This window comes from Oryctolagus cuniculus, chromosome X (assembly GCF_964237555.1).
Source record: "Oryctolagus cuniculus chromosome X, mOryCun1.1, whole genome shotgun sequence".
NCBI lineage: Eukaryota > Metazoa > Chordata > Mammalia > Lagomorpha > Leporidae > Oryctolagus > Oryctolagus cuniculus.
In genome coordinates, this window is record NC_091453.1 from 113,564,600 (window position 1) to 113,587,773 (window position 23,174).

At 40.9% G+C, this 23,174-nt stretch overlaps 1 protein-coding gene across 1 annotated transcript; it reads right to left on the reverse strand.

Annotated features, from left to right (window-relative positions):
- Window positions 1-1,984: 1,984 nt before the first annotated feature.
- On the reverse strand, window positions 1,985-21,687 carry LOC100350357 (cancer/testis antigen 55). Its single transcript, XM_051826943.2, has 6 exons — window positions 21,619-21,687; window positions 19,813-19,914; window positions 13,925-14,134; window positions 7,639-7,783; window positions 4,892-5,004; window positions 1,985-2,630 (listed from the first exon to the last, which is right to left on the reverse strand). The coding sequence occupies exons 1-6, from the start codon at window positions 21,685-21,687 to the stop codon at window positions 2,439-2,441; spliced, it is 831 nt and encodes a 276-aa protein (XP_051682903.1). The 3' UTR covers window positions 1,985-2,438.
- Window positions 21,688-23,174: the final 1,487 nt, after the last annotated feature.

Sequence of the window (23,174 nt, forward strand, 5' to 3'; positions counted from 1 at the left end):
AAATAGAAGCAACTCAAATGTTCATGGATAGATGAATGAACAAGCAAAAATGGTGTGTGCACAATAGACTATTATTGTGCCTTAAAAATGAAAGAAATTATTTTATGGATGAGCCCAGAGGACATCACACTAAATGAAATAAACCAATCACAAAAGAACAAATCATATGACTCCATTTATATGAGATGCTAAAAGTAATCAAAATCATAGAGACAGAAACTAGGATGGCAGTTGTCAGTGCCAGGAGCTGGGGGTAATTGCTTAATAGGCATGGAGTATCAGTTTTATAAGATGTAAATGGTTCTGGATATGGATGGTTGTGATGATTGTGCAAAATTATTAAACATTTAATGCCACTGAACTGTACACTTAAAATGATTAAAGTGGTAAATTTTATACTATCTGTATTTTAATACTATTTAAATATTGAAAGGTAACGATTAGGAATCTTTGGAGAAATGGCTAATGGAATAGCATTTTAAAAGTTTGAAACAAATCAAATAACTGCACATTAAACATGACAGAGGGGGCATATATACTCACAAAACATATCCATAAGAAAGACATATAAACTACTATGCATCTCATACAGCAGTGAAATGGCCAAGCAGCACCATTAGAAATACAAGAATTAGTAGATAAAACCACCATCATAATAAAACATTTCAAAATACTTCTATTAATAACAATAGTAACATAATCATGATAAGAACAGCAGAAACAATGTATTGGGTCCTAATCAGGTTCCAAGTATGTAAGAACTTCATTTTTAAAGACAGTTTTTGGACAGCAGGGCAGATTTGGCCATAGTCAGCAACCCTTGCTCAGCAGCATTATCTTATTTCCTTCTCTTCATTGCGTTTATCCCTAAATGAACTGAGCTGGCTGATTTAGAATGACATCTTCTATAGGGGGCCTGAGCTGTCATAGCTTCCACTTTTGCCTTTATAACCCAGGAATTCCTGCTTCCTGGGGAAAGAAACCAAGGAACCATTATCAGAAGGCAGTTACATGAGGACCCAGAATTTTGTCCTTTTGCTTTCAGGCTATATTTTCTTCTTTTAAAAAAAGATGTATTTTATTTATTTGAAAGAGTTACAGAGAGAGGTAGAACCAGGGAGAGAGAGAGGTCTTCCATTCAATGGCTCGCTCCCCAGTTGGATGCAATGGCCAGAGCTGAGCTGATACGAAGCCAGGAGCCAGGACCTTCTTCTGGGTCTCCCAAGTGGGTGCAGGGGCCCAAGAACTTGAGACATCTTCTTCTGCTTTCCCAGGCCGTAGCAGAGAGCTGGATTGGAAGTGGAGCAACCGGGACTCGAACTGGCACCCATATGGGATGCTGCACTGCAGGTAGCGGTTTTACCCGACACGCCACAACACCGGCCCTGAGGCTATATTTTCGATGCCTAGAACGGTGTTCAGTACATAAACGTCAATCAATAAGTAATTGTGAGGTGAACTCACGAGTAAAAGCCTATGTATCCTATAGGACATTCACTCCTACTATGTTCCATTTAACTGGAGAATTAACCACTGAATGGTTGGGAAGCCCCACAAGACCTCTAAATCAAACTGAATGAAACTTTGTTTATTCACAGGCTAGGGAGTTCCTGCTACATCCTAAGACTGGAGGTGATCTCAGAGACACTATCCAGTGATTCCCAATAGGTCTGAACACACCTCTTCTCCTAAGTGAGTTACCTGGTTAAATGAACTGTTTCTGAAGAAAGAAGGACAACTTTTCATGGAGTGTATACTAGTGAGATTTTTTTAATACCATAATTGCCCAAGAGTAAGTAGCTTCTCCTTCCTTCTATTGGCTCTGGGTTTGCTTCCTGATTCATCTGTGATGCTGGGCTGCACCTCTCGAACAATGTAGATCTTCAGCCACCTTGGGGCTTGCATGCAACCAAATCCAGGGGGTATGGATAATTTTGGTAAACAAAATCAACTGAAGTCTTAATGAGTTGCTTAACAATTTTATTCCTACAAAACAGATGATGAGTTAACCACAGCAAAACATCATTTTTGGCCAGACCACACATTCACTGAATTTAATGTCATTTAATCTGCCCCTAGTGCCTGACAAGCACCATTCAAAGTGCTCTGTGATGCATCAATGACTAAACAGACCCAAAATGTCCTGCCTTTGTGAAGAAGGGACATAGAAAAATATACCTAACTATTTTGTCAATTGTATAGATGATGGAACTCCTTTGTTACAGTATCTAGCAAGCTTTGACATGCTTTTGAATTGTCAATACACTTCCCTAAAGTGGGTTTATGGTTCCAAGTGAACTAGCCAGTTTCTTAATTGTATTTACATAACAGTCGTATTTAAATACTATTTAGGATTACTAAATTGAGTGTTTCAACTAAATAAGGCCCTTTACCGCTCCTAGAAGAATGGATTAACAGAGAATAAAAAGGTGATGCTATTACACCATTTGCACTGGGATGATAGAAACTGCCCTCCAATTATAGCATGGCTGAGTGCTCTCTATCATGATCACATTGATGACATCATAGATGTGAGGCACATATCCATCAGGAAGTGTCAGAGAATCCAAGTTGAAAAAGATAGTATACTCTATCACACCATTTCTTCCATTTAAACTAGTAATGCAGACCTGTAGAGGCAAGTGATGAAATGATTATGTGAAAGCATCATGCACAATAACCTACTCTGCACATCTTCCCTCTGGCTGTATGTAACCTGCAGGCCACTCCATGCCCACCAGTGATTCCAAACTTGGCTGCCACATGGTGAACACCCAGAGTGCTTTGTAAACACATCTATGCCACACACTACCTCACACCTATTAAATCACAATCTGTGGGGCGGGAGCCTTGGTCTCCAGTGAGAAACTTGCTGTACATATTATGGTGTTAATAGCCTCCATAAGTCAATGCTGAGAGAGTGAAAGTTTGAATGAGAAAGGGATGTGGTGATAAGAAGACTATCATTTTTCCCTGTTCCTTCTGTCAAATTTTACGCTCATTATTTTCTCTGAAATTTGTTAAAATAGAATTTCCTTCTCAATTTCAGACTCCATCACTCAGATCATACTTTTTACTGATGAACTCTTAAACACCACAACCACTTCCATTCATTTTTCCCAACAATTGTCTAGCATACAAATTGTTTTTCTTACTGTTATTTTCAGAATATCCTAGTAACGTTTTCTTTTGTTTCTTTTTAAAGATTTATTTATGTATTTGAACGTCATAGTTACACACAGAGAGAAGGAGAGGTAGAGAGGTAGAGAGGTAGAGAGAGAGAGAGGTCTTCCATCCGCTGGTTCACTCCCCAGTTGGCTGCAATGGCCAGAGCTGTGCTGATCTGAAGCCAGGAGCCAGGAGCTTCTTCTGGGTTTCCCACATGGGTGCAGAGGCCCAAGGATCTGGGTCATCCTCTGCTGCTTTCCCAGTCACATTAGTAGGGAGCTGGATCAGAAGTGGAACAGACTGGACTAGAACCGGCGCCCATATGGGATGCCAGCACTGCAGGCGGAGGCTTTATTCGCTACACCACAGCACTCTCCCCGCTAGTAACATTTTCTAACCCTCAAAAAACTACATAATTTAGAACTTAAGTAATATGTGTTCTACATTATTTTCTAATTCCTAGTTCCAGGAATAGGAATTTAGCTAAGGTTGTTGAATTTGCTTGTGTCCCAGAGCCGATGCTGTGGCTCAGCAAGTTAAAGCCACTGCCTGAAGCACTGGCATCCCATATGGGCACCGGTTTGAGTCCCAGCTGCTCCACTTCCAATCCAGCTCTCTGCTAATGTGCCTGGGAAAGCAGCAGAGGATAACCCAAGTGCTTGGGCCACTGCACCCACGTGGGAGACCTGGAAGATACTCCTGTCTCCTGGCTTTGGCCTGGGATAGCCACAGTTGTTGCAACCATTTCGGGAGTGAACCAGCCTATGGAAGATTTCTCTGTATCTCTGTATCTCTGTCTCTCTCTCCAACTCTGCCTCTCAAGTGAAAAATAAATTTAAAAAAAGTCTGTCCCACATTGGAATGCCTGAGCTCCTGACTCAACTTCCTACCAATGCACACTCTGGGAAGTAAGGCAACAACTCAAGTAATTGAATTCCTACTACCCACATGAAAGATCTGGATTATATTCCCATTCCCTGGCTCAGGCCCTAGGCCAGTTACAGTCCAGACAAGACTCAGCCTCAGCTGTTACAGGCATTGGGGGAGTAAACTAGCAGATAGGATACTTCTCTCTCTTGGATGCTTTCACTCCTACTCTCTCTGCCTCTCAGATAAACTGAATTTTTAAAGTTTATCTCCTTTTAGATATATTGGCAGTTCAGTAGTAAGCCCCTCTTTGATAAGAAATGTACTTTCTCCTATCTTATATATTTCCCAGAACACCCAAGAGATTTTGGGGAACAAAAGTTATCATTACAGCCTGGTGTTGTGGTGCAGTGGATTAAGCTACTGCCTTGCCATTCCATATCAGAGCACTGGTAAGAGACCTGGCTGCTCTGCTTCCAATTCAGCTTCCTGCTAAGGCAAACCTCAGAAGGCAGTAGATGATGGCCCAAGAACTTGAGTTACTGCCATCCACGTGAGAGACCCAGATGGAAGTCCTGGCTACTGACTTCTGTCTGTCCCGATCTCAGCCATTTGTGGCCATTTGGGGAGTGAATCAGAAGATGGCAGATTCTCCCCCCACTCTCTTTCTCTGCCTTTCTCTCTCTCTCTCCCTCTCCCTCTCCCTTACCCCTTTCTCCCTATCTCCCTGTGTGTGTCTCCCCCCACCTCTGTCACTCTGACTTTCAAATAAATGAAATAAACCTTTAAAATTATCACTAAATGAAGGACTGGCAGAAATGAATATGAAATGAAATGAAATATGGAAACAAATTACCTCATCCACATGCTTATAATTCACAGGCTTTGCTGAGTGTGCCCTGATTTTGGAGGAGCCTGGTTGGATGGAATACTCAACTTCTAGCCAGTCACCTTTATAAGGCACAAAACCTACAAGAGCCACAGAAAATTTTGAGTTACATTATCTCTTATAGAGGTCTTGTTAAATTCACAAGTTTTGTCTGTAAAATTGCTAAAATGCTTATATTTAATATAAAGTACATTTTATATGTGTTTAAATGGACACATGTAAATCTTTCCATTGGAAAAGAAGATTATCGTGCGGAAGACATTGACTCTCCTGTACTGACAATTTTATTTGAGCAGATTTATTAAACAATTGGTTGCAGTCACAGCTCCTTCTAGAGAAGAAGTCAAGAATATAGGTAAGAGCATAAATGTGAACCCACTGCCTCCATTCAAATACTGATACTGGCACTTAGTTTGCAAACTTATCAAGTTGCTAAATCTGTGTCTCATATTCTTTGTAAATGAAATGAGAAGTACAACAGTAGTCTTCATGACATAGATGTGCTATAACTATTATTCAATATGTGTGAAACTCACAGAATAAAGCCAGGTAGATAGTATTCACCAAATAAATTTTGACTCCTATTAAGATCAGTAACACCAGCAAATATTGCTACTGTAAGAATGAATCAATTTCTCCTAGGTATTTTGGTCAGCTGATGAACTCTTAAATACATATATTACATTTGACCTTTATAAACAAAGAGTTTCAAATACAATTTTACAGTGTGTTAAAAGTGAGTCAGAAGATTCAAACATATCAGGGCAGGAATCCAAAGCAACTGGAAATCTCAAACAATGCAGGTGGGAGTGTAAATTGGCACAACCACTCTATTAATCGGATAATGTGTACAAAGTCAAACATTTGTTTACCCTATGATCCAGCACTGTAGAATGACAGAAGATGCCTTTTCTCTGTCTTTCATTTCTCTCTTTCTCTTTCCACACACATACACATGTGTGTTTCTATGTATACATACATGTATTTATATATATATATATACAGTATGGAGAGTGAATTCTCTGGTTCCTTGCAGGAGAAAGGAGAGTAGTATGAGAAACAAACTCTCCCAGCTTTTGAGGTCTCAAGCTCAGTCCACTGAAAATGGTTGAGAAACTTCTACCTGAGATGTATTGATTCTATTAAGAGCAGAGCAAAAGATGAGGGCTATCACTATCAGACATATGGTGGGAACCACTGTGCAATCCCCTGAGGATCTCAATAAGCCCTCAGAATTGTAGTTACCAGAACGTAGGCAGTGTGGGGGAGAAAACAAGAGTTATTGGTCCAAGAATACAAACCTTCAGTTATAAAATGAATTAATATTGGAGACACAAGGTAACTCTAGTAAATAGTGACATGCTGTATAATTCAAATTTGCTGAGACAGTAGATCTCATGTCTTTCTCACCACAAAAAATAAAATGGTAACTATGGGAGAAGGTGGATATATTAATCAATTTGATTGTGGTAATTATTTCACAATAGTTAAAAATATCAAAAAATCAGGTTGTTTACACTAAATATACAATATTTTTTCAATCATACAGCAATAAAACTGAGAAGAAAAGACATATTAAATTAATTACCCCTTCCTTCAAACTGAAGGTCCAATCCAGTAGCCAACACTTTCATCTCAAACATCAGCTTATATCAAATATCAAATGCTTCCTCCAAGCCTGTGCTTCTATCACTTCCTCCAACTCCCCATAACCTGTGCAGTGTCTTCCTAACCACTTTCCTAAATCCATCCTTTTCCCACATAATCTTTTCTCAACAAAACAAAGTGAATGTCTTAAAACAAAGCTCAAGTGGGAATCCTATTTTGACATTTTTGTACCTGAGGCACTTGATAGCTGTGTTAGGCTCACAAAGCACCCACAAAATATAGTGTTGGTTAGAGCCCAACTCTTAGAACATAGCTGCCAGTTACCCATGGAATTCACCAATTGGGGGCTGGCATTGTGGCATAGTGGGTTAAGCTACCACCTGCAATGCCGGCATCCCATATAGATGCTAATTCAAGCCCCACTTGCTCCACTTCTGATCCAGCTCTCTGCTAATGTGCATAGGAAAGCAGAAGATGGCCCATGTTCCTGGGCTCTTCCATCACATGGGAGACATGGCAGAAGTTCCTGGCTCCTGGCTTTGGCCTGGACCAACCCAGGCTGTTATAGCCATTTGGAAAGTGAACCAGTGGGTGGGTGGAAGATCTCTCTCTTTCTGTCTCTAAATTTCTTTCTGTCTCCCCCCCTCTGTAACTCTGTCTTTAAAATAAATAAATAAATTTTTAAAAATTAATTAATTAATTAATTAAGGAGTTTACCATAAAAACGATTCAACAGCGGGTATCTGATACACACACACCCTAAGTCACAAAATTACCCCTAAACTTCCCTTTTGAACTATCTGTTTTGGTTGAAAATATTATCTTCTATAACTGTGGGATTTTTTTATTGATTAGTAATTAAATACTTATATGAATCAAAGACACATGTAAACATTACTGACTGCATTCACACATAACAATTGATATCAGGAACTATTATAAATACCACCTAATTGTCCTCCTATCATATATTATTTTCATATCCAAGGGTCCTCCTCAATTTTTTAGGAGCCACAGACTACAACCAAGCATGTGCTACAATTTGTTCTAGTGTTAAAATCCTTAAAAAAATAAATATTGCATTATTCTAAAAATGGAACTCTTACCTTCAGAAACAATGTCTAGGGAGCAGTAAGTTTTTTTATTAACACAGAAACCATTTTTCTTTACAGAGGTGACACAGGCAATTAAAACTCTAATTCTGGGAGGTAACAGTCCAGAGCCAATTAAATTACCAGAGATTGCATCCACCTGTGATAAAAAGAAACAATTACTTCAAATATAACAAACATTTAAGACTAATAGCTTAGATGTGGAAAGATCATTCTTTAAGACATATTTTAGACAATCATCCTCAACAGTAGTGAATATATATAACATGCCAAATAGATCACAGATACGAGACGGTGCTAAAAATAATACCATTGATTATATAGTCAAAATGCATCCAAAATGTTAATTGCATGCTGCAGTGTAATGTATTCATAGAGGTAGATTAAATTATGGCAAGTACCCTGTCCATGCCCTCTATGAGTTCACAATTTAAAGGGGGGAAGGTAAAAGGGAAAAGTAACTAGTTCTAAGCAAATTCTGATAGGAGATATTAAAAAGTTTAAAAATTGGTTGAACTCTTTAATTAACACACAATTAATCTTAGGTGTTTAAATTTAACTGAAAAGTGATCCCTGTTCAATATAAGAGTGGGAATAAGAGAGAGAAGAGATAAACAGTTCGGCATATGCTCACTCAGACTTACCCCTAATGGTAGAGTTATAAATGTGCCAGGGGATTCCAATTCAATCCCATCAAGGTGGCATATACCAATGCCATCTCACTAGTCAAAGTGATCAGTTTCAGTTCATAATTGATCATAATGATAGGATTAAGAGTCAAAGGGATCACATAAACAATATCTAGTGTCTGCAAATACTAACTGATATAATTGAAAAGAGAGAACAATCCAACATGGGAAGTGGGATACACAGCAGACTCATAGAATGGCAGATGTCCTAAACAGCACTCTGGCTTCAGAATCAGCCCTTAAGGCATTCGAATCTGGCTAAAAAGCCCATGAGAATTTCGCAGGCATGGAAAGCCAAGAGACTCTGGCAAAAAAAAAAAAAAAAAAAAAAAAGGAAAAGAAAAAAGAAAAAAGAAAAAAAAAAAAAACCTAAATGAAAGATCTTTGTGAGTGAGATCCCAGCAGAAAGAAGGGGCCATCAAAGAAGGAGGTACCTTTCTCTGAAGGGAGGAGAGAACTTCCACTTTGAATATGGCCTTGTCTAATTAAGATCGGTGTTGGCGAACTCAAGAGGCTTCCATAACCTTGGCAGCTCATGGCAAGAGCCTCAGGTGATTACTGATGTCATAAATAATAGTGTGAATTGTTAAATCAACAACAGGAGTCACTGTGCACCTGCTCCCCATGTAGGACCTCTGCCCTTAATGTGTTGTACTATGAGAATTAATGGTAAAACTACTACTCAAACAGTTCTCTATACTTTGTGTGTCTTTGTGGGTGCAAACTGTTGAAATCTTTACTTAGTATATACTAAGTTGATCTTCTGTATATAAAGATAATTGAAAACGAATCATGATGAAGAATGGGATGGAAGAGGGAGTGGGAGATGGGATGGTTGCGGGTGGGAAGAAGGTTATGGGGGGAGAAGCTGCTATAATTCAAAAGTTGTACTTCGAAATTTATATATTAAATAAAAGTTCAAAAGAAAAAAAAATTGGTTTCAAGGATTCTCCAGAGGGAAAGTTTCAGAATTGGAAGAAACAGAGGCATTTCTTGGAGGAAGTGAAATTTGAGCTGGGTTGTGAAAAAAGAGAAAGATTTTAGCTGATAAATGGGGATGGGGCAGGAGCAGAGAAACAAAGATGAAAGAAGCACAAGACAGAGGAACAGGGAGGAAAAGCATAACATTCAAGGTACAGAACACAGAATCACAAGATGAACTCATAAAACTAATCTCAAATAGAGACTAGATCTAAATAACGAAGTCAAATTGGGGCTTAATATATCTATGAGTGTATCCTAGAGAGACGTACAAATACCTTTGTTTTTTGGACATACAATATACTTTATCTAATTTTTTGAGATTTAAAAGCAAGATTTACTAGAGTCAAAGACCTTCAGCCAGAGTGGCCAGGAGTAGGGCTCTAAGAGAGGCAAAACCTGAAGGGGCTGGTGGTCCGGGGGTTTTTAAGCACAATTTTGGGGAAGAAAAAAACTTGACAATCAGTTATAAGGTGGAGACAAAACCCATCAAACTTATCTAAAATTTTTAATCACAAAAATATATGTTAACTATGCAAGAAGAGGAAAAAACAAATAAGGACAAAACAGAACATGATTCCTCATAATCCATAATTCCATTAGCTAGAGACAATCTTTGGCTACCTTTTGGTATTTACCTTACTCCAGATGTTGCTTTTTGCCTGTGTACAAACATGTGTGCCTTATTCTAAAAGCAGAATTTAATACTGTGTATAATATTAAAATACACATACTAGTCACAAAAATTCTTATAAAACAACAGATTATTGAAAGGGAAAAATGGTATCCCAAAGAGTGAGGATTTCCATAACTTCTTGGCCTAATTCCACATTTTTCGATATTTACTTTGTATCCTAACTGAAGTTCCTATGTGCCTGATATATTTCTGCAGGATAAACCTATAGGGACAGAATTCTTTTTTTTTTTTTAACTTTTATTTAATGAATATAAATTTCCAAAGTACAGCTTATGGATTACAATGGCTTGCCCCCCATAACGTCCCTCCCACCCGCAACCCTCCCCTTTCCCTCTCCCTCTCCCCTTCCATTCACATCAAGATTCATTTTCGATGCTCTTTATATACAGAACATCAGCTTAGCATACATTAAGTAAAGATTTCAACAGTTTGCTCCCACACAGAAACATAAAGTGAAAAATACTGTTTGAGTACTAGTTATAGCATTAAATCTCAATGTACAGCACACTAAGGACAAAGATCCTACATGAGGAGTAAGTGCACAGTGACTCCTGTTGTTGACTTAACAAATTGACACTCTTGTTTATGGCCTCAGTAATCACCCTAGGCTCTTGTCAGGAGCTGCCAAGGCTATGGAAGCCCCCTGAGTTCACTGACTCTGATAATTTTTAGACAAGGCCATGGTCAAAGTGGAAGTTCTCTCCTCCCTTCAGAGAAAGGTACCTCCTTCTTTGATGACCTGTTCTTTCCACTGGGATCTCACTCGCAGAGATCTTTCATTTAGGTTTTTTTTTTCCCCAGAGTGTCTTGGCTTTCCATGCCTGAAATACTCTCATGGGCTTTTCAGCCGGATCTGCATGCCTTAAGGGCTGATTCTGAGGCCAGAGTGCTGTTTAGGACTTCTGCCATTCTATGGGTCTGCTGTGTATCTCACTTCCCATGTTGGATCATTCTCTCCCTTTTTTATTCTATCAGCTAGTATTTGCAGACACTATTCTTGTTTATGTGATCCCTTTGGTTCTTAGTCCTATCATTATGATCAATTGTGAACAGAAATTGATCACTGGGACTAGTGAGATGGCATTGGTATGTGCCACCTTGATGGGATTGAATTGGAATCCCCTGGTATGTTTCTAACTCTACCGTTTGAGGTAAGTCAGCCTGAGCATGAGGGACAGAATTCTTATTCAAGGTTTCTGATAAAAATGTGCCATTGAGTTGCAAATTATTTTCCATGTTGTTAAAAATTGTTTGGATCATTGCTTTTCCTGTATATCAACTAATATATTTCTGGCTGTCAATAGGAATCTCATGATTATCCCCCTCCCCCTTCCTTCTCATGTAAGGAGAAAGCACCAGGCTCACCTCTGTCCATCCACCAGCACTACTCTCAGTAACCAAGTGGGTGATCCCTAGCACACTCTGACCTCTACCTGACTCCACACTAAGTTCACACCCACCCTGCAGACTGAACCTGCCCCCAAGTCTCTATCAAAACACCTCCCCTTGAACACCACTACACTGTACAGAGTGCAGAGAGATTGAAAGCCTTGAAAGGATGAACTGTACAATAGAAGGATATTTCAATACTGCAAGGGCCAAAAGGCTTATCAATTTGGTGGGAAGGGACAACTATGCATTCATTAGCAGAACAAATTATGGTCCTTCTCTCAGTCTGCACACTTCAATCCATTCGAGGGCCACTAAAAAATTCGATGTAAAGAAATAAGTATTTTCATAGGAAAAGCCAAGTGAATATTTGTGTGAAATGTGAATTGGAATAACTCTAATGCTACATGGAATAACTCTAATGCTACATGGACAAGACAGAGATATTCACAGAATAGAAAAATTGAACACCATAAAACAAAGTGAAAAAAAAAACCTGAAAAACCTTCATATATTCATTTGAAAACTGCAAAACCTTCATATATTAATTTTCAAAGCTTTAGTTTTCCTGACACAAATAGCTATAATATTGCTGATAGATACTTCTAAGAAAATAAATTTTCTGTGGTATCATTAACACTTCAAGAAATTCCAAAAAAATTAAAAGATTGTTTCACCCTTCTACAATTGGCAAATATTTCACGTTGATCATATTCCATCTTTCTGATACTGACAAACTGGCAGTCTCACAGCCCACTGCTCACAGTGTCAATTAATACAATGTAGATGGGGCCGGCACTGTATCATAGCTGGTAAAGCTGCTGCCTGCAGCACCTGCATGCCATATGGGCACCTGTTCCAGTCTTGGCTGCTCCACTTCCAATCCAGCTCTCTGTTATGGCCTGGGAAAGCAGCATAAGATGGCCCAAGTGCTTGGGCCCCTACACCCACATGGGAGACCCAGATAAAGCTCCTGGCTTTAACTTCTCTTTCTCTCTCTGCGTCTGCCTCTCCTTCTTTGTGGTTCTTATTTTTAAATGAATAAATAAATCTTAGAAAAAAATAAGATACTCTTCCTGCATGAGTGTGGCCAAGAAACAGGATTAGAGGTATTTTATACAGATAAAATAAAAAATAAACTAAAAAGACAATATAGGTAATGAGTGATTTGACAATACCCATTGGAACTTTAAATATCTGGACAGTAGTGATGGTTACATGACTCAAACCCTTCTTTTAAAAGGTTTATTTATTTATTTGAAAGGTATAGTTACAGAGGAAGTAGGAGAAAGGGAAGGAGTAAGAATGGGAAGGGAAAAGGGAGAAGGGGGGAGGAGGGGGATGGGTGGGGAAGAAGAGGAGGGAAGGGGAGAAGAGGAGGGGAAGGGGAGGGGGAAGAGAAGAAAAGGAGGGGAGAAAGCTTGGAGGGAGAGTAGAAATCAATCTTCCATCCTCCAGTTCACTTTCCAAATGGTCATAATGGCTGGGGACAGTTCAGGACATAGCCAGGAGTCTGGAATTCCATCTAGGTCTGCCACATGGGTGCAGGGGCCCAAGCACTTGAGCCATCTTCTACTGCTTTCCCAGGTGCATTAGCAGGAAGCTGGATCTGAAGTTGAGCAGCCAGGACTCAAACAGGTGCTCTTATGGGAAGCCTGCTTTACAGACAGCAGCTTAACACACGGTGCCACAACACCAGCTCTATGACTCCAGATTTTTGAAAACTCACCGAGTTTTACTCTTAAAATGGAGTTTATGATATATGTTACATCTCAATAAAGCTGTTTTTGACAAGTTTAAAATTTACATATTTTGAGATAGTAATTTTATTTCTGTAAAATACATACTACATGAAATCATTTTTGGGGACCAGCGCTGTGGTGTAAGTGGGCTAAAGCCTCCACCTGCAGCACCAACTTCCTATAAAGGTGCTGGCTCGAGTCCCAGCTGCTCTTCTTCCAACCAGCTCTCTGTTATGGCCTGGGAACACAGTGGAAGATGGCCCAAGTCCTTGGGCCCTTGCACCTGCATGGGAGACCTGGAAGAAGCTCTGGACTCCTGGCTTTGTAGTCTCCCAGCTCCTGCCATTGTGACCATTTGGGGAGTGAACCAGTGGATGGAAGACCCCTCTCTCTGTCTGTAACTCAACTCTCAAATAAATAAATAAAATCTTTAAAAAACACTTATGGAAAAGTAATAACATATATTTTTAAAAGAAAATGATTTTTCTATATAATAAGGGGAAGATATAGGATGGTGTTGAGTACTATAATTATCATTGTTAACCATATTGCTTAAATGTTAGAAGAATAAACAATTTTCTTATTTTTCAAAAACAGAAATCACTACAAATATTAGAACAGAAAATCCTGCAGCTTCATAGGATCAGGGCTTCAAATTCTTCTCCACATCCATTGTAAAGCCACATTAGAGAAGTTGGTTTTATAGACAAAAAAAAAAAAAAAAAAAACGATTGGAATCTTGCCAGGATGAGAGATTGTCCCCAAACTCATCCAAATCTTACATTGATGGCTTTCAATCTACGAGATATTTCATCTTCTTCAACAACAGCAGCAACCTTCTGTCCAACTCTCAGAGGCACATTGCCAGTCACATCAGTACTGAAATGGATGGACTCATTAATCAAGCCACAATCACCACAGAGACTGGTCACAGATCCCTGGACAGTATTCAATCTGGTGTCACCTATGGGGTAGGTAAAGAACTGGTTATACTGATTAATTTCAAAAGCAAATACCCACTACATTAAAAGTCCTGCCAGGGGAAAATAAGATAAACAATCACCTACTTCCAGAAACAGAATAAACTGGCTTGAGATACAGATGACAGAGATAGTAAAGAATAATGATTACCTTGCAGGATTCTGGAAACAGAGTGCCCAGCTTCCAAGGCTGGCTTCACTATTTCTCTCTACAGAACAGTGTCCTCACCACACAGGTAGTAGAAGGCCATAATTAAGAGCACTGAACCACAAAGTAGACTGACAAGGTTTCAATCACTGACCATCCTTGTAACCTGGAACGCATTTCTTAAACCACCTGTTTTCATCTGCCAGCATGAGGCCAGATGTAGATAATTTCTGCCTACTTTCTGTTGTGAACATTAACTGACACATAAAAATCTACTGCTTAGAACTGTGTGTATTTTATACAGGTTACAGTGTCAATGTTGTTAGCATACCTGCATGTGCAAAGTCTTGAAATGACTGCTATGATTATACAACTTCATGTTCATCAATATAATGTGTAGTGGCATTTGGAAATTCTTGAACATATCACCAAGATATTGGGCATCTAAGTCTACCTCAAAAGGGCAGCTGAGTCAAGTGGAGTCTGTTTATTTGTTGTAAACAAGCAAAGCTGGTACATAATGTTTTGTTTGGAATCTGACCCCAGGCACTCTGCCTGCATAATCTGACCTGTGAAACGTAATGCCTCAGCTGCCTACCTAGAAAATGTGGTGACTTGACAGAATGGCTTGGGAAAAATCTTGATAAGAATAGATTATGAAAACATACAGAAGCAAACAAAAAAAGAAACCAAGAAAATTTTAAAAAATCAACGACAAGAAAAACAGGTTAAATTTGTTTGCTATACCACAAAAACAAAAAGGAAGGCTGGAGGAGACAACTGCCCCTCAGGCATAGGAAAATTTGTCAGACTCTATCATGCGTCCCTGTTGGCAAAAATACAGCTAATAAAAGGCACTGAAGTGAGAGATTTACATTAAAAGGTAGGAAAAATGGTGCTTTCTGACAAACTTTGCTAAGAATATGCCACCTTTGCTGGGAGTTCCAACTCTGATAGCAGAGAAGCGACAGGGACATGCCAGCACCAGAAAGGCAGGCTCCTGCAGAGATAATACTGCTGACGCAAGAGAAGTCTCTTTCATATCACCCTCCTGAAGGCATGCGAATTTTCTCTTGTGTATGGCAGTGCCTTCACAGGTGGGAGACTATTGGTAGCAAATGGCTGAGGGACCAGAATGTTGGTATGAATCTTCTGGGCCACAGGATAGCTGCATGCCCCCTCATAGCTGACCCACCATAAAATCGACATGGTAATGCTAGGACTTCTGTCACTGGAGTTTTTGTATTCATGATCTGCCTGCCCCAGTTGCCTTTGCCCAGTGCAGGGCACACCCAAGTACTTGGCTCAAACAGAATAAATGCAATTCAGAATAGGGATGCGATCTGAACCCCCCCACCCCGCAACCTTCTCACATCTAACTGGACTCCTCCCAACAAAATTCACACCTTCACAATTCTTCTCTGAGTGCCCACTTGATGCTGGACTTTGGGATACTCTGGATACAAAGTGAGCAAAGTAAATGTGTCTCCTGCCTTCCTAGGGGACCAGATACATGACTTGTCCATTTGGCTCCAAATACTCACCTATGAGAGACACAATACTCACAATTGAGGGAGTTTCACTTCTGGAAAAAGAGAAAGGCAGAAGACGGAGGGAAAGGCAGGAGACAGAGGGAAAGGCAGGAGCGCTGCACCCTAGGGCTTTCTGTGTCAGCCTGTTTCCACTTTGGAGGAAGAGACTGGAGCCTTGAGTGCTGGCCAGCATAGCTGCCGTCCATCTGGGACACCCCAGATACACACACACACACACACACACGCACACGCACACGCACAGTATGGAGCCGCCCCTGCACGTGCCCACTCCCTCATCTGTGCTCCTGGAGCAGGTTTGAGAGAGCCATCACGGGGAGGTTTCTTGGGAGGGAATCATGGGGCACACAGAGAGGTACCTTGCAGGGACCCTGGCTGCCCCTGGGTGGGTTCCTGGCTCTTGCGATGGAAGCAGATTACTACACGTCTCAGAATCTTGAGCATGGTCTCGTCTTCAGCACGGACCTGGGCACTACACGAAGCTGACGGACTACCACGAAGCCTCCTCCCTCCCTTGGATCACAGTAGCCTCAGGAATGTGCCTCCAACTTTTCTCCCCCAGCCTCTGAGAACTAGAACCCAAATTCTAGTAATAGTCCCTCTGGAGAGCCAGGTATGCCAATACAGACACCCGAGGAACTTTCTAGTACTCCTGCTCCCATCACTCAGTGCGAGCTTTTGTGGGATTGGACTCTGCTGCCGTACAGCCAATGGGAGTGAAGCGACCAGTTACTGGGCCTCTGGGGCCAATAGGAAACAGTGAGTGGGAACACCGTGGCTCCTCCCATCCACAACGAAGGCGCCGTTAAAAAAGGTCTCAGGGATACGGCCTGTGCCTTAATATCCACCAAATCCCACCCCCTGACCCCCGTGTAGGCAGTGAGAGCTCCAGCCAGCCACCATTTCTATACCCGTATGCAGGGTGTGTGTGTGTGTGTGTGTGTGTTTTGAGATCCCGTGTTTATGTAATGTTTTAAGGATGCCAAGTCTCTGTCTTTTATCCTATTTCTCCGTCAATAAATCATCATAACATTATTTGATAACCATTGCCACCATTTATTTAACCTTGCCATATCATTCCAGCCAATGACTCGTCCCATGTTGCGCCTTAGCATTTATTCCTTCAATAGATACTTGTTTGGTACTGACGCTGAAGCACGTAACAGAATTTGTGTTTGGAATTAATCAGTAAATACAAAAGAAACAATATTGGCCCTGTGGAGGTAATTTCCTTGAGAGGAGAAATAGGGAGAGAATAAAACTAAACAGGAATAAATACAGAACATATGGAAGGTGACAAATTCTGCGGAAAAAATACATCAGGACAAGGCGTGACAAAATGCAGGGGAAGGAGTTGGGGCATTTCACAATAGAGAGGTTAGGGTCACCTCACTAAAAACCACATTTATGGCCAGCGCTGCGGCTCACTAGGCTAATCCTCCGCCTTGCGGCACCGGCACACCGGGTTCTAGTCCCGGTCGGGGCGCCGGATTCTGTCCCGGTTGCCCCTCTTCCAGGCCAGCCCTCTGCTGTGGCCAGGGAGTGCAGTGGAGGATGGCCCAAGTGCTTGGGCCCTGCACCCCATGGGAGACCAGGAGAAGCACCTGGCTCCTGCCATTGGATCAGCGCGGTGCACCGGTCGTGGCAGCCTTTGGAGGGTGAACCAACGGCAAAGGAAGACCTTTCTCTCTGTCTCTCTCACTGTCCACTCTGCCTGTCAAAAAAAAAAAAAGAAAAGAAAAAAGAAAAGAAAGAAACCACATTTATCAAAGTTTTGAAACAGGTGATGTGATGGCTTGCGTCTATATGGGGAGGAGGTCTGTGGACAGACAACAGGATCGGGAGACAAGAGTGCCTGGTGGGCTCAAGGAACAGCTAAATGAGGTAAGAGAATTAGAGTCACACAACAATTCTTTCCCCTTCTCTAGTTTCATTGAGGTATAGTTGGCAAAAATGTCATATATACTCAAATACACAACTTAATGTTTTGATAGATGCATGCATTATGAAATAATCACAACAGTAAGCTAATTAAAATATCCATCACTTCACATAGTTATCATTCACCTTTCTGCAGGGTTTGAGAACCCTTAAGAACAATCTTCTTTGAAAATTTCAGGGATACAATTTTTTTTTAACTATAGTCACATTGCTGTACAATTATTCACCACACAGAATATTTTTCAAATATTTATTTATTTACTTATGTATTTATTTGAAAAGGGGAGAGAGAGAGAGAGAGAGAGAGAGAGAGATCTTGATTTTCCATCTACTGGTTCACTCCCTAAATGCTTCCAACAGCCACATCTGGATCAGGATAAAGCCAGGAGCCACAAACTGCATCAAGGACTTCCACATTTGTGGCAGGAATCCAAGCACTTGGGGCCATCATTTGTTGCCTCCAAGGGGCATTAACAGGAAACTGAATAAGAATCATGAAGTATCCAGGACTCAAACCGGCACTCTGATATGGGATGTCGGTGTCTCAAGCAATGGCTTAACCTGCTGTGCCACAACACCTGCACACATAACTGAACTTTGCTCTAACATCTCCATATTTCTCTTCCACCATAACAACCATTATTGTACAATCTAGTTCTGTAATTTCAACTATTTTTAAAGATTTATTTTTTATTTGAAAGTCAGAGCTATGGAGAGAGATACAGAGACAGAAACAGAAACAGAAAGACAGAGAGAAACTTCCACCTGCTGGTGGAATACAGTAGCCAGGGCTGGGCCAGGCCAAAGCCAGGAGCTTCTTCCAGGTCTCCCACATGGATGCAGGGGCCCAAGCACTTCAACCATCTTCCTTTGCTTTCTCAGGCACATTACCAGGGAGGTGGATCAGAAGTGGAGCAGACAGGACTTTAACCCATGCCCATATGGAATGCTGGCATTGCAGGTGGCAGCTTAACCCACTATACCACAATGCCAGCTCCTGTAATTTTGGATATTTTCTATTCCTCATATAGGAGTTGTTAGAAGTGAACCAGTGGTGTGTTTTCTCTTTTTAAAAAGATTTTATTTATTGAGAAGCAGAGTTACAGACAGTGAGAAGAAGAGACAGAGAGAAAGGTCTTCCTTCCATTGGTTCACTCCCCAAATAGCCACAATGGCCGGAGCTGTGCCGATCTGAAGCCAGGAGCCAGGAGCCTCTTCCTGGTCTCCCACGCAGGTGCAGGAGCCTAAGGACTTGGGCCATCTACCACTGCTTTCCCAGGACATAGCAGAGAGCTGGATTGGAAGAGGGACAGCCGAGACTAGAACCTCCACCCATATGGGATGCTGGTGCCGCAGGCAGAGGATAATCCTACTGCGCCACGGCGCTGGCCCAAGTAGTGTATTTTCATAAGAATTTAGCCTAAGTACAATCGTGATGCCAGGGTCTAGTCCCCATCTGCAAAGGAAGTTAAGTTAAACAAAACAAAACAAAGCTGATGAGCTCACTTATTGAAGCTGAGTGGAATAGATTCATGTCTTTACACAAAACACAATTCAGACATGAGACAGAGAAGGGTGGTGGGCAGAGTGACAAGGTTTAAAGGATAGGCATTCATAGAACAGATGGACTGCTCTCTAGACAGGATCTGAGAGAGCGCCCCTAGTTTACCTTTACACTGGGGTTTCTAAGGGAATGGGGTCCAGTTCTTCCTGTCACTTCTCCTTCCTTGATCCTTCTTCTGGACAATAGGATGTGCTGAGTGTGAATTATGTAAAATTCCTCCCAAGGTTTTAGTATGAAGTGTTATCAGACTGAGCAGTCCACCTGGTGCCTGGCAGATGTGATCCCTTTGGAGGAAGGCTAGAACCACCTGCAGAGCTACTGGGGTATGGGCAGAACTTTGTAGTGTAAAATACTGTGCTGCTTGTATGGCTGTTACCTTCCTTTTTTTATTTATGGGCCCTCACTTGTGTACACATAGGCTAATTTCTAACTTCCTAACAGTTTAAACTATGTAACCACATTGTTATCTCCCTCTCCCCTATCCTACCTGCCCAGCAACATCCAATACTTCATTGCCTCCTTCACTTGCATTATCATGTTTAGATTGTACCTGCTGATGTTGCTCAAACTTGCAGAAGGGAACTTTGCACTACAGGCATAAAAGGAAATAAATTTCTGAGAGTAACACCTGCTCCCACCATCTGATCACCACTCTTGAGATAAGGTATCAGTAAACGCCTCACTTTCTGCTTCCTTCATGTTTCTGAGTCTATCTTTTTGTGGTTAGGTGTTCTCAGGTGGGCTTATTTCTCACAGATGTAATCATGCAGTATTTGTCTTTCTGTTCCTCACTTATTTCACTTTGCTTAATGACTTCAAGATTCATCCATATTGTAGGAAGTGGCAGGATTTCTTTCTTTTTAAAGGTTGAATAATATTCCATTGTGTGTGTCATATTTTTGTTATCTATTCATCTGTCAGTGGATATTTAGATTATTTCCACATGTTGACCATTATGAAAAATACTACAATGAATGTGGGGGTGCAGATATCTCTTCAGGCTACTGATTTCATTTCCTTTATATATATTTAATATATAATATTTTTAAATATATAATATAGTTTAATATATAAATATATATTTCTGTATCTATATGCAGAAATGATATTGCTGGATCATAAAGTAGTTCTACTTTTTAGAAACCCCCAATCTACTTTCCATAATGGCTAAGTTAATTTATGTTCTCAAAACAATGTACAATGTTCCCTTTTTTCACAAGATACCTAGCACTTGTTATGTCTTCACAGCTTGGTAATAGCTATTCTAAAGGGTATGAAGTGATAGAACACTGTAGTTTTGATGTATATTTCCCTGATGATTAGTTATGTTGAGCAACTTTTCACATACCTATTGGCCATTTGTATGTCTTCTTTTGAGGAATATCTATTCTAGTCCTTTGCTTACTTTTTAACCTGATTGTATGTATTCTTTCTTTATTTTTAATATTAATCTCTCATTAGTTGTGTAACTTAAAATATTTTCTCTCATCCCATAGACTGCCTTTTCATTCTATGTATTGTTTTCTTTGCTGTGCAGAAGCTTTATAGTTTGATGCAGTCCCACTTACCCAGTTTAACTTTTATAGCCTATGCTTTTGGAGTCATATCAAAAAATCATTGCCCACACCCTCCCCCCAAAAGAAAAAAATCCCAGGACTTTCCTATTTTATTTTCTTTCAGTATTTGTACAGTTTCAGATTTTACATTTGTCTTTAATCTTTTTTCAGTTGACTTTTGTATATAGTGTTAGGTAAGAATTCAATGTCATTCTTCTGCATGTGAATATTCAATTTTCTTAACACCATTTATTGAAGGAACCACCCTTTCCCCATTGTGTATTCTTGGTACCATTGTTGAAGAACAGTTGACTTGAAATGTGTGGATTTATTTCTGAACTCTGTTCTGTTCCTTTGGTCTATATGCCTAGATTTGTTTTTAAAGATCTATTCATTTCTTTGACAGAGTTACAGAAAGAGAAGGAGAGGGAAAGAACAGGCAGAGGAAGAGGGAGAGGGGGAGAGAGAGAGAGAGAGAGAGAGAGAGAGAGAGATGTTCCATCTACTGGTTCACTCCCCAAATTGCTGCAATAGCCAGGGCTGGGTCAGTTGGAAGACAGGAACCAGGAGCTTCATCCAGGTCTTCCACATGGGTGCAAGGGCCCAAGCCTTTAGGCTATCCTCCATTGCTTTCCCCTGCACATTAGCAGGGAGCTAGATCCTAAGTGAGACTATGTAGGGTTGGGTACACATCGGGGAGGAGTTCATGTGTGTGACAGCCAATGTCCCCACAAGACCAGGGTGTCCATGTCCAAGGAGAAGTTCCCAGAGTCAGAGCTGAGCACTCCATCCAAGGCCAGTGCCATGGAGTATGCTTCTGGGTGGGGGAGGGGGATAGTGAATGCAGGGCCATGAGGCAGTCAAGAAGTCTTTGCTGTTCTGCACCAAGCAGGCAGGTGGGGAGCATAACCACATGGGCTCTGGATGACCCCATCATGCATTAGATACCTCTGTTGAGCCACCCCAAAGGGGACAGAACTGAGAGAATGAGTGCATGCACACTGACAAGATGAAGCTTCTTCTGTGTGCTTGAATCTCCCAGGGACAGGGCACGGGTTGTAAGACATTTAATGAAAGGCTGGAAGGAACTTGCATCTGTGGAAGAGGTCCAATTCTGAAACAAAAATGTATGTCAGCAAGTGTTTTTTTTTTTTTTTAAATATTGACTCAAAGCCAAGACCTACTAAAAGGTACATTCAGTAGAGTTTTGTGTCTATTCAAACTAGCCAGCTAAAGTAGTATGTCTGTTAGCGGTGCTTAGAGCAACGCCAATACACAGGTTAACACTTGCCCCTGTTGCCCAAATTAAGATCCAGTCACACATGAGGAATAAAGTCTGGCGTTATGGCACTATGGGTTAACTCTGTGCCTGCAATGCTGGCATCCTGTATCAGAAGCCAGTTAGAGTCCCAGCTGCTCTACTTCTGCTCCAGCTCTCTGCTAATTAATGTGACTGGGAATGTGGTGGAAGATGGCCCAAGTAGTTGGGTCCCTACCACCCACATGGGAAACCCAGATGCTGCTCCTGGCTCCTGGCTTTGGCCTGGCCCTGCTCTGGCTGTTGTCTTTTCCAAGAAGTCTTTGCCTGCGCCTATATATTACAGGGTTTCTCCGATGTTATCTAATAACTTGATGGTGTTAGGTCGTAGATTTAGATCTTTAATCAGTGTTGGGTGGATTTTTGTGTAAGGTGTAAGGTAGGGGTCTTGCTTCATGCTTCTGCATGTGGAAATCCAGTTTTCCCAGCACCATTGGTTGAATAGACTGTCCTTGCTCCAGGGATTGGTTTTAGCTCCTTGGTCAAATATAAGTTGGTTGTAGATGTTTGGATTGATTTCTGGTGTTTCTATTCTATTCCATTTGTCTAGCCCTCTGTTTTTGTACCAGTCCCAGGCTGTGTTGATTATAACTGCCCTGTAGTATGTGTTGAAATCTGGTATTGTGATGCCTCCAGCTTTGTTTTTGCTATATAAGATTGCTTTAGCTATTCGAGGTCTCCTGTGTGACTGTCTCTTCTTGAGAAAGGCCCTAATCACACCCTCCCAAAGACCTCCAGATGTAGTTAACAAGCGTAACCCACAGATGTCGCTGTTTCCATTAGTGTAGGCCAGACTTCAGCTGGAAGTTCACCAAAGGCTTTGACATTTGCCTTCTGTTAACAAATAAATCAGGAGGATGAGAAATATAACTGTTCAGAAGTTATATGAGGAGCAAGATCTTAATCAATTATGTGCTACACCACTGCAGTGATTCAGTGTTAAGTTGGAATCCCAGCTTTTCAGGTTATGAACTG